This window comes from Lampetra planeri, chromosome 6 (assembly GCF_965212315.1).
Source record: "Lampetra planeri chromosome 6, kcLamPlan1.2.h2, whole genome shotgun sequence".
Lineage (NCBI taxonomy): Eukaryota > Metazoa > Chordata > Hyperoartia > Petromyzontiformes > Petromyzontidae > Lampetra > Lampetra planeri.
Window position 1 is genome coordinate 3863721 of NC_136112.1, and position 11162 is coordinate 3874882.

The 11162-nt window shown below is 49.2% G+C and overlaps 1 protein-coding gene across 1 annotated transcript in view; it reads right to left on the reverse strand.

Moving 5' to 3' along the window:
- The window catches only part of SLC2A11 (solute carrier family 2 member 11), a 61997-nt gene extending 51053 nt beyond the window's left edge, over nucleotides 1–10944 (reverse strand). The window contains exon 1 of the mRNA XM_078595321.1: nucleotides 10260–10944. Coding sequence (XP_078451447.1) covers nucleotides 10260–10370 — 111 coding nt within the window. The 5' untranslated portion in view covers nucleotides 10371–10944. The remainder of the gene's footprint in view (nucleotides 1–10259) is intronic.
- Nucleotides 10945–11162: the final 218 nt, after the last annotated feature.

Below are 11162 nucleotides of genomic sequence, written 5' to 3' on the forward strand. Positions count from 1 at the left end.
GATGATGATGGTGGTGGTCACGATATTATTATTATTTCCCTGCTACAAAATTTCTGCTTTTTTGAAATGGGTGCGCATTCTCCGTCTCGTAACACGCGTGCCAATATAATTCGGAGTGTTTACGTTCTGGTAGCAGAGAGGCCTGGCATAATGAGAGTCGGCTTGGAGTGTATTGTATGTTGACTCGCACACATCATTAAAAGGGTCTTAAAAGCCACTCGCTCTAAAATCAGTCCCAGCAGTAGGTTTCCTCACAACGTAAACACCACGCTGATTAGAGTGATGTTTTGATGGTGTAACTAATGGTCAGTCTCCAGACGAGAGCTGTACAGTCAAAACGCATCTGTCATCCATATTCCTATCCGGAATCCCTTCACTGTGCCTCCAAATTCATTCATTTCTTATCCTATTATCCACGCAATGATAATTGCCATTATACTAATATTACCACTATTTTTATTTTAACCAGGCAAGGCCCACTGAACTACCTAATATCTCTTTTTGGTTCTTTCGGTAAAGTCACGTAGAAGGGAAATAATAAAATAATACAAATAAAACATAATAAACTAATTCTCACGACGTTTCGGCCACAACGCAAGCAGCCGTCCTCAGGTGAAAAACAGGTCTGTCGGAAAGACAGACGCTGTCTTTCTGCCCGAAAGAACCAAGAAGATGAATCCCTGCAGTCACGAAAGCTTTAAATCGATACCTAATATCTATTTTACAGAAGCCACAAACGATAGCTCAACAAAGTGGCTGATCATGTGGAAATCTATCGCAGCCAAGTATTCTAAACGCGTGATGTTGATTCTCAATGTGGAGGGAAAAACCGAAAGGACCCGGAGAAAAAGCTACACGACCCACGGGGAGACCACGCCAACTCCAAATATACAGCCATCAGGGTTGAGATTGAACCCACGACCTCCGGCGAGGTAGTTAACATCTCGCCACCGTGGCGCCATGCCGTGGACTGACCCAGAGGTGAAGGTGACGTTAATGTTATTATCAGAACCTTTGGCACATATTAGTCACTCGGAGTGGCCTCTGATAAATTAATCTTATCCAAGCCTTCGCACGGATAAGAGGATTGAGGCCATGAAGTGGCAGAAAAATCTATCCTGTTATTCGCACCTTCATGTGAATAAGGGGATCAAATCCGGACGGGGTGTTAATTCTCATCCCATTCGGTGAGTATATTGCTCCAATACGGGCGATCCATAATTGGTTTCCTGGAAGCATTTTATCCGAGCCTTCGTATGGACAGGAGTAATTTCCCAGCGTGTTTTATCGTCATTTTGAATGCGAGAGCAGGCGGGTATTTGAGCTATAAAATGCACCACACTGCCAAATGGATGCGTATTTTATGAGACCGTGAGCCATCAAGTGCTTACACGGCAAACTCACAGTGATGGTGGAACTCAAATTTGAGAAGCTTGACGAAAGGCCAAACAAAAAATACAACGACGACGACGTGGCCACTCTTGTCGCCAGTGTTTACGCCGATATTTGCTCAGTGGTAGCTTGGCCAAGGCTACATTTTACGATCATCCAAGCGAGATTGAGAGATGGGGGGTGGGGGGTAGGGGGTTTAAGGGAGCAGCAGGGAAATGCGGAAGATACAAATTATTTGAAAGGTTTTGTTTGAAGACCAAGAATTAAAAAGCCACATGAGGGTTTTCTTGGTTCTCACCGAGGCCCTCTTGGATCAGAGGCTCCGGGAAATCTTGGAATTCTACACCACTCCCATTCCGCCTCTCTCCATGCCTCCTGATTTAGTCTTCATCGACCATCGCGCCGACCTGTCCTGGGCATGTGGCTCACGTTCTACGACATGTGGTTTTATAAACATGGCCAATCGATCAATAATGTAAAACGGTGCACAAAAATAGCATGGAGCGAGAGATGCACGCTTGGAACTACACTGAGAGACAAGGAAGAACAGCACGTGGGATCAGAGAACAATTTTTGCAGGGTTAAGGACAGAAATGAGGAGTCAGAAAAAGTACACGGGGGGGGGCTTGGGTGCAGGATGTTTCGCCGGAAGGAACGACGGCCGACGGTCAAGACGAGTGACAGCGTGTCAGGCAAGGCACGTGAGCTCAAACGGAGCGACGCAAATCGCTTGAGTGCTGGATGGATTGTGACATCGTGGGTTCGAGATGGCTTCGGATCGGGGAGGGTTCTTTATCCAGCGGTGGATTAACAGTGACCAATGATGATGATGATATCCTGGGAAAAGTGTTTTTGGCATCAAATGGTTGTTAGTCTTCACTTGGGTGTGTGATGTTATGAAATGATGAAATGTCCCTTGAGGCGGAAATATCTTGCGCAAACCACTTGATTTCTGGCAAAGCCCGTTTTTTAAGCTTTCATTTGCCATGCGGAGTTCACGACCTAAGTATGTTCAGATCTTCACTTTTATTCAGTAGCTGCTGACATTTCCCCCTGCTCTAGCATAAGCCAGTCCAACTTCTTATTCATAATAATAATAAGTTCCACTTGTAACACGCTGCTCAATATTCCGTTGCTCTTGAAGAGAAACATCGACTCGGACGAGGTGCGAGGAAGAACCGCGTCTGCGGTGAATTCTGGTTACGGCTTCGGTGGGTGGCGTGGGTATACGGGGCACCCAAATTACGTTTCGACTCGGCCAAGAGACACGGGAGACACACGCAGCAGCTTCTTGTACATAAATCGTGATATTTCAATATTGTTGTCGAGTACCCGTTCGGCTCCCTTCAGTAAGGCGAGACAGATGCCGATGACGCGAACCTTTGAAGGAGGCAGCAGAGCACAAAACAGCAGGCTCGGTGCTTGGGCAGCAGTAGCCGGGAGTTGCGTAGATTTAAATGAATTGCAGCTCAGCAGAACTCTGCTCATTCGCGACGAAGTAAGGTGTGGATTTCGCGGGTCCAGTGGGGGAACCATTCGTTGGTTAGGGGGCACTCCTGACTTCCACAGCGAGGGTTGTGCCACCTGGTCCTTGGGCTGCGAGTATCGGAGGGTCTGGGGAACGTCTGAGCCTCGCGGCTACTTGCTAGTTACACAACCACAACTCCCACCACTCCGACCGCTTGTGGCGGTAGACGGTAAGCCGTCACGCTGCACGTGCCCTCGCTGTGCCTGCACCTGTTCAGAGTTCCGTCCGCGATAACAAGCACCGTGGACAAGGGGGATATCCATAAGGGAATATTTCTGTTTCTGCTACAGTATGAGCCATGCGTGCACCGTACACATGTGTGATGTTTCAGTGTGTGTGTGTGGAGTGGTGGCGCAGCGGTTAGCACGCTGCGTTACGAACCCAGTGGCCCGAGTTTTGATCCCCACTCACGGTCAACACCGGTGACGATTATCTGAACCGGTCCTGGGCCTCCCCTAGGTCAACTCAGCCTCAAATGAGTACCTGGTGCGATGCGTAAACATCGCCACTGGGGAGGCAGAGACGGCCTGGTGTGATGTTGGCCTGGTGTGATGTTGGTCACCCCCCCTCCCCCTCGTGTGTCGTCCCGGCCGTCATAGGTGCTCGCTAACAGCGCTTGCCCCAACAGTCTATTAAGGCTATGGTGGGGGGGGGGGGGAATCTTTGTCTCGTCTTTGTCCTTGGTGTGGGGTCGATGCACAAGGTACATATTATCTATATATAGTTCCAATGACAAACCCATCAAGAATGCGAACAACGACCTTGTTGAATCTCAGAAGATAAGCCGGAGTAAGAATGTATAATGACATGGTTGTTATCGGCCGCAAGAATGGTCAAACAACACCCCACGATTTGCAAAGTGTTTGGGAGGCCTTCATCCAGCAGTGGAATTACAAAGAGTTCTAATCACAACTAGGTGCCTAACCACACGTACACAAACGGCATCTATCTAGGCGTGTACACAGACGTGCACCAGGACGCGTGTGGGTGGGCGAGTGCCTTCAACACAAGGTACACATTCATATTCTTAGGTTTTTTCGGTAAAGTCACGTAGGTAAAAAATTTTAATGAATAAAAGTAAAAAAAAATAAAAAAAAATCACGACGTTTCGGAGGCAACACAAACCTCCGTCTTCAGGTGGAACCGTCACAGCGTCACACGGTCAGTGTTACTTGATACAGCTGTCGTGCTGTGACGGTTCCACCTGAAGACGGAGCCTTGTGTTGCCTCCGAAACGTCGTGATTTTTATTTTATTTTAATATTACTTTTATTAATTAATTTTTTTTACCTACGTGACTTTACCGAAAAAACCTAAGAATATGAATCCTTGCAGTCACGAAAGCTTCAAATCTAGAACAAGGTACACATTTGACCGCACAAAAATATCCAGGAGGCTTTTTTGTAATAATGCAAATGATATAGGACAAGACAAGAAGCACGAGTTAATGGGCACGCTCAATACCACCATCTCTCGGAAGGTGCCTTGCTGGGTCAAATTTGTGTCGAAGGCGGAGTCAAAACTCGACACGGATTCTCTCGTAGCGGCCTCTTTGTTCAATCCTTGCGATGTCGGTCACGCTGCCCATATATAGAGACGGGTGTTTTTGTGGCTTCACTGCAGTGAGTCCGCCTAGCGCTCGAAGGAAAGTGATACAACACCAAAAAAACCCGGGGGGGGGTGGGCACGGTGGAGAGATGTTAACTCCCTCGCCTGGTATGCAGGAGGTCGTGGGTTAGATCCCGACCCTGACGCCTGCTGTATGTTTGGAGTTTGCGTGTCTCTCTCTCCACGTGGTAACGTGGATTTTTCTCCAGGTCCTCCGGTTTTTTCCCTCCATATTTAGAAACATGCGTTTGGAGTATTTGGCTGCTATGAATTTCCACACCACCAGCCGCTTTGTGGAGCTATCATTTGTGATCAGGTCACTTCTGAAAAAGAGCTATATATAGCTCAGTGGGCCTTACCCGGTAAAATAAAAAGTAAAAAAATAAATAGTTCACGTCGAGGTTGGCGAGTGAGCCAGTGGACCGGCTTCACGAGCAGCCCGGCGAACATTTTTGCAACTCTGCGATTGGGATCTACGGATGCAACGTGCCTCACAAAGTTACGTTATTATCACGCTCATCACCATCATGATTGAAGCGGGCAGCGGCGTTACCACGTGGGCCGCGGCTTTGAGATGGGACCGCGTCGTTCTCCCGTGGTCGCACCGTGGGGCTATTCCTCGCATCCCATCAGGGTAACGGACGGCAGCATCCGACGTGCGATGTTCTGAGGAAAGCGATTCGGCACTAGCCGTGATTTTCGGGGCGAATTGAAAAAAACCGGGGTCGCGGGGGGGACTTCAATCCGGACACGGGGGACGTTCTTGAAACCCCTCTCGAAGTCGGTAGTCTCGGGGGGGGGGGGTGTTGGCCCGCGACACCGGGTGGGTGTAGACGCGAGAGACGTTCGCGTGTCCCTTCTTCCGAGTGTCGGGGGGTGAAGGAAACGTGGGATGGAGTTCCGCGTGCGGCCCGGATTAGCGAGGGACACCGCTGGCCGCGCAGCAAATAACCGCGAGATTCGGACACATTCAGCGGACAATGGGAGGGCGACGCCGGATGGATTGCCGCATCGCGAGAGATGTCGACGGACTCGGGGAGAGGCCTTCATCCAGCAGCAGATAAATCGTGGCGGGGGATCGCTGAAACAAACTATACAATGGGGGGCATTGCCCCCTTCAGACATACCCAGCAGGTGTGCGTTTCATTTTAGTGAAGAAGATATTTTAACATGTTGTCTTACGTTTTTCCCCACTGCAATTCTACGGTATCTTTGCAGGTGTATGTAAAAACCTCGAGTGTATACCGTGCGACGAATGAGTGTCAAGTAAGGGGACGTTCAAAAGGGAACAAGAGGTTTAGAATGCTCGTTGTGGTTGTTGCTGGTTTAAAGTAAATTACTGTCAGGGGGTTTCTACAGAAAGCGGTTGAGGCTTTTGTCAGCTGTTCCGGCTGTTTTAAAGTATGAGTGGTCACAAGCGGCATTGACATCTTAGAATCCGTGATGCGCGCAGTGTCCGTTCGTGTGTTCTCAGAGAGAGAGAGGGGGGGAGAACGATGATGAGGCGCGGGAAAACCGCAAACAAGCGGGAAGGGAGCCAGAACCGGCGCCAACAATTTCCCCAAAGATCTGCGGTCCTATATTGGGATGTTTGTCCAACTCCACTAATGATAGTGTTTATGTATGTTGGGAGAAAACCGGAGGAGACGCGGAGAGAAAAAGCCCACACATGCGAGGAGACAACACTCGATTCCCCCCCCACCCCCCGTACAGATGGAAATGGACGGATTGGAATTAACTTTCCGTACATCCAGATTCTGGCAAGCCAGAGATGGCGACCTCGTCGCCCACAGGTAGGGAGGGGAGATCCACCAGCCCTCGCCGACAGAGTGCTGCACTGCGGGTGTGCAGCTTCGCCACCAGCGCCGGGAATCTGCTGTTCAACCTTAGAATGCGAAGGGCAGTGGCGCTGTGAACCCGGTGACCTGGGTTCAATTCCCGGCAAGGGCTAGGTTTGGCGGCGAGGGAAGTCTGAACGAGTCCTGGGATTGCCACCGCTCTCCTTCGCGGACCCCTCACCGGGCCAGCGTGGTGAAGTATGGACAAACCACCTCCGTGACGGACGCCGCGTGGCTTGACAAAGGGGCCGTAAAACATTGCGGCGCTGTTTGTGCCGCGTTGTCTGCGTAACGCTTACGCCACACTTTGCCTGCCCTGAGGTTTTATTTGATGACGCTTGCCAATATCTCGTACGCACCATTCGAGTGTGCGAGCTGTAAGCCGCTTGATAAAAAGAGATTTTCTCAAAGACGTGGCTGCAATGATAAAATAGCGAGTTTTTTTTCTTCACACGGACAAAAGAATTTCCCTGTGACCATTTACTCGTAGTATTTGATTTACCAGGCAAAACAGGGCCTTATTTATTCTACCCTTTTCCGGAAGGTGTGTGTGTGTGCGCGAGTGGGTGCAGTGACGCAGTGGTTAGCGCACCCGACAGTGAATATTTGAGCCAGTCCCGAGCCTCCCCTAGGTTGACTCGGCCTCAAATGAGTACCTGATGCAATGTGTACACATCGCCACTAGGGAGACAAAGGCGGCCGGGTGTGGTGCTGACCACCCACCCCCTCATGTGCAATGTCGGCTTCATAGGTGCTCGCTAACAGCACTTGCCCCAAGTCTGTTAATAGGCCATACAGGGGATCTTTGCATTTTGCATAAGGAGGTACATGCCACCTATAAAGTTTGGCCAACCGTCTGAAATCACACACGGTAAAAAAAAAACCCCAGTTAATACGGAAACACTGACGTGGCTATGAAAAACGCAACATGACGCCAACACCTCTGGCAGTAAAGAAAGGCGTTTTTGGAATCTTAAAGCTGCTATATATATTTTTTAATGTTCGTCAATAACATCACCACCCTTCAAAAGGAAAATATTTAATAGGCGACGTTCTGCTGCAATGTCCCTTTCTTTATTGCGGAGTTTTATGGGTCACTGACCAAAATGTCTCCTGTTAAATGGCAGAGCGTGTTATTTGATGGATGTTTTTTTGTTATTTCAAAGTTTCAGGAAATATTTTTTTTCATAGCAGACAGCACTGCTATGAAGAAGGGCCATTTGGCTGAAACATCGCCCATTTATATATATATTTCCCCTAATGGCCGATCTATGAAAAAAAGTAATTTTCGTTTTTTGTTATTTATGCTTGCGCACTCCTGCCAGACGCGGTCACAAATTATTTTCTTTAACGGTGGAAATAATAGATCGGTTTGTTCCGTTATTAGCCTTAAGGCTACTACTGCAGTATACGCGTTGAGAACAATTCTTACCGCCATGTGGAATTGACTTGGCGGTGAAAACTCCATGATCCAACGCGATTTTTACTGTGCACCTTTCTCCTCGACCGCAAGTTTTTTTCTTTTCTGAAATTGAAGTTCAGTTCCTGAAACCTACGCGGCAGAATGCGTTTGTCACCAAACCCCTGTCCCCCCCAACACACAAATTTATGGGAAAGTTTCACCACACAATGTCGAACACACACCCACGTTAAAATATTTTGTTTACGTGTATGAGCGAAATGTATTTATTTCTTAGCCAAGGAGCGAGTCGCCGAGTTTCAAGACTCGTATTTTCCCCAAAGTATCCTGCAATGGAATCTTTGGAGCACTTCGAAATTAAACCCCACGCGTACTCAAATCTCCACACAGACCGATTCAGGACTCCGTTGCTGGATTCACGAATGGATCTCATGGCTACATTGCAGGGCGATCCCACAAGGAGCAGTATCGCAAACCAACGGCCACTACACCGAAACTTCCTGCTGAGCTGCCAAAAAAAATCTGTCGAGACCGAGTGCATCCAGGGCAATTTGGTCATCGCTTTAACAAGAACAGCAACAACATTGAGCCCAAAAGCCACAACTCTTTAACTCCGCTTCCTTGAACTCGGCTTCCGAGAGCCACTCCATAACCAAACCATATGCTCGAAACACTCTCTCGCGTGGGACCAGACACATTACACGTCGGGTTTAAAATAGAACGCGCATGCAAGCTTCTAATTATATACCGCACCTACCGCAAGTTGTATAGATACTTTACAGGCGTCTTACACTACAAGTATGACAATCTCGTGAACACAACCACGAGATGGCAGTAAGAGATACGGATTATTGAATCTATCTGTGTGGAGCTTTCTGAGTTACCTCCTCGTGTATGAGAGTTTTTTTTAAGGGCACTGGTTTTACACCATTGGAACCTCATTTGCCAGTAAAAAATATGATTACGGGTTTTTTACCCTTCTATCTGGCAACAAAACTGACACCTTTTTTTTACAAGGAGTCCATGTTTGCATAGACCACAATACCAATCAACTTCAAGGACAGTGCATACATTATCAGAGTTATGTTTTTTGTTTGCATTATGACTGCAGGTATTGTGGTCTATGCAAACATGACTCCTTGTAAAAAAGGTGTCAGTTTTGTTGCCAGATAGAAGGGTAAAAAACCCATTATCATGGCACTGGTTTTGTTTACGAGGCTCCTGCTACATAGGGATGTTTTTTTTTTAATCAGTTTCACTAACGAGTGGCTTGTGGATGGAAACGCGAATACCCCGGAGGAAAAGCACCACGAAATAATAAACTCTGCTTACATTCAATAATTCATCGCAAAATGCTGCCATCGCCTGGCCACCTCGTAGCGCGACGGTGTCATTAGGGGGCCGTCCATAAATGACGTCACGCGATTTTGGACGATTTTTTACCCCCCCCCTCGTCACACGGCGTCACAAAAAGTCAGACCCCCCCTCAAATATGACGTCACAAAGCTCTGCCCCCCCCCCTCCCCCCAAAAACATATTTCCATTTTAAAAATAAAACATGCTTCAAATCGATTTAAACTATTGTCATTGCTGTGCGTATTTAATGTGGCGCTGCACTCTGATGTTGTAGGAGTGTTGTTATAACAATTAGTGTTATAACAATTCTATATTTATGTAAAGTTGCGTGACGTCATTTATGCACGGCCCCTAACCACAATTCGAGAGGGACGGTCACCAAGAAACAAAGCAGTGCGGCGCGTGTAACTAAGGAAACAAAAGCATCGACTAAGCATGCCGATATATCAACGCCACGTGCAATATTTTTTCGTAAACTAAGATCTAAAAACGGTGTGGAAATCGGTGGAACGAAAGTAGAAAATACAAAATAGATGGGGGGGGGGGGGTGGCAGTGGAGGGAAGACAACAAAGACATACAAATCGCTTCTCGAATCGAGTGGTAACAGCTGTCACTCTCGTTACAGAATTAATTTGTGTGTGCAGCTCGAACCAGACACGCGGTCTAGCGCCTGCGTAAGTGTGCAAGGCCACGCTGTCGTACACGTGCGTGAAAACGCTGTCGTACAGGTGTAAGAATGTTGTTATACACCTGTGTGAGACCACGCCGTTGTACACCTGCGTGCACTACACAGCCACAACCGTGGAAAGGGCCACCCATGTCACACCTGCAGAGGAGGAACAACACTGTTACACACCCGTGCAATAAACAACACGCCGCTGTTAAGACGCACCTGTGCAAATCCACAGGTGGAAGAAAACCACGTGCGCTCACAATTCCACCCCCCTCCCCCCACCCGGGTCATTAACAAAGTAACTAAGAACGGCCAACAAATCGACGCGTCAAAGTGAACGATGCGGCCGATACAATTTGTGGCCGACACAATTTGTGGCATCTCCACCGCGTGCCCAAACAAGTCTCCGACGGCACGCGGAACACGCTCGCGACCGCCTCTTACCGCGGCCGCCACGTGCGTTGGAGCGCCGCCACCACCACCACCTCCTCCTCCTTCCTTGGCTGCGACCTGGCCGTCTTGCTCCAGTGGCGGGGCCCTTTTCTCCTCTTCCATGACGAGCAAGACGAAAGGGCTTTAACAGCGCTCGCTAATGTCACACTCTTCGTCGCCGTCGCCTGCCGTCGATGTGAATTGTTGTGAATTGTGAGCAGTCGCCACGCACAACTTGTTACGCACGCACGCTCGCTCTAGGCCGTAATACAACTGTTGCCGCTGGCTGGCTCATCGCCCGCAGCACTTTCGCGGCACATGTGGCAAGTTCGACACGGAGGGCTGGCTATACGGTGGGCGCTGCTTGCTGATGATAGCTGTAGTTGGTGCTGGTGGTTGTGGCTGCTGTGATCGCTGCTGTAACAGCTGCTGCTGTTGCTGGTGGTGGTGTCGCTGCGTTTACGTGGCGCATGGAGCAGCGGTCGTCACTGCTCGCGTGCGTTCCGGCATCATTTGCTGCTGGGCCCTCTACCGGCAGCACGAGATGTGCCTGCCGTGGTGTGTGTGTGTGCGGGAACAGCCGTGGCCGCGTGCTGCTGTCCGCGTGTGTTGTACACGTGTCACCCGCACCGTGCGCGCGCGTGAATATATACGCGCGCGCGCGCCTACGCGAGTTTGTCCGTGTGTATGCGCGCGTGTGTATGCCTGCGTCTGCCTCTGGTGTGCGTGTGCGTGCATTGTATGTCACTCCGCCCTCCGATGTTGGCTCCATTGTGTTGGGTTGCCTCCGCCCCCCAAAACGAGGGGAGGGAGCGTGGCGGTTGTGGGTGTTGGGAGGCCGTGTTTGCGGGGGAGGAGGGAAAAAGCCCCATATTTTTTGGGGTCTTTCGGTAAAGGCACGGAGATTGGTTCAAA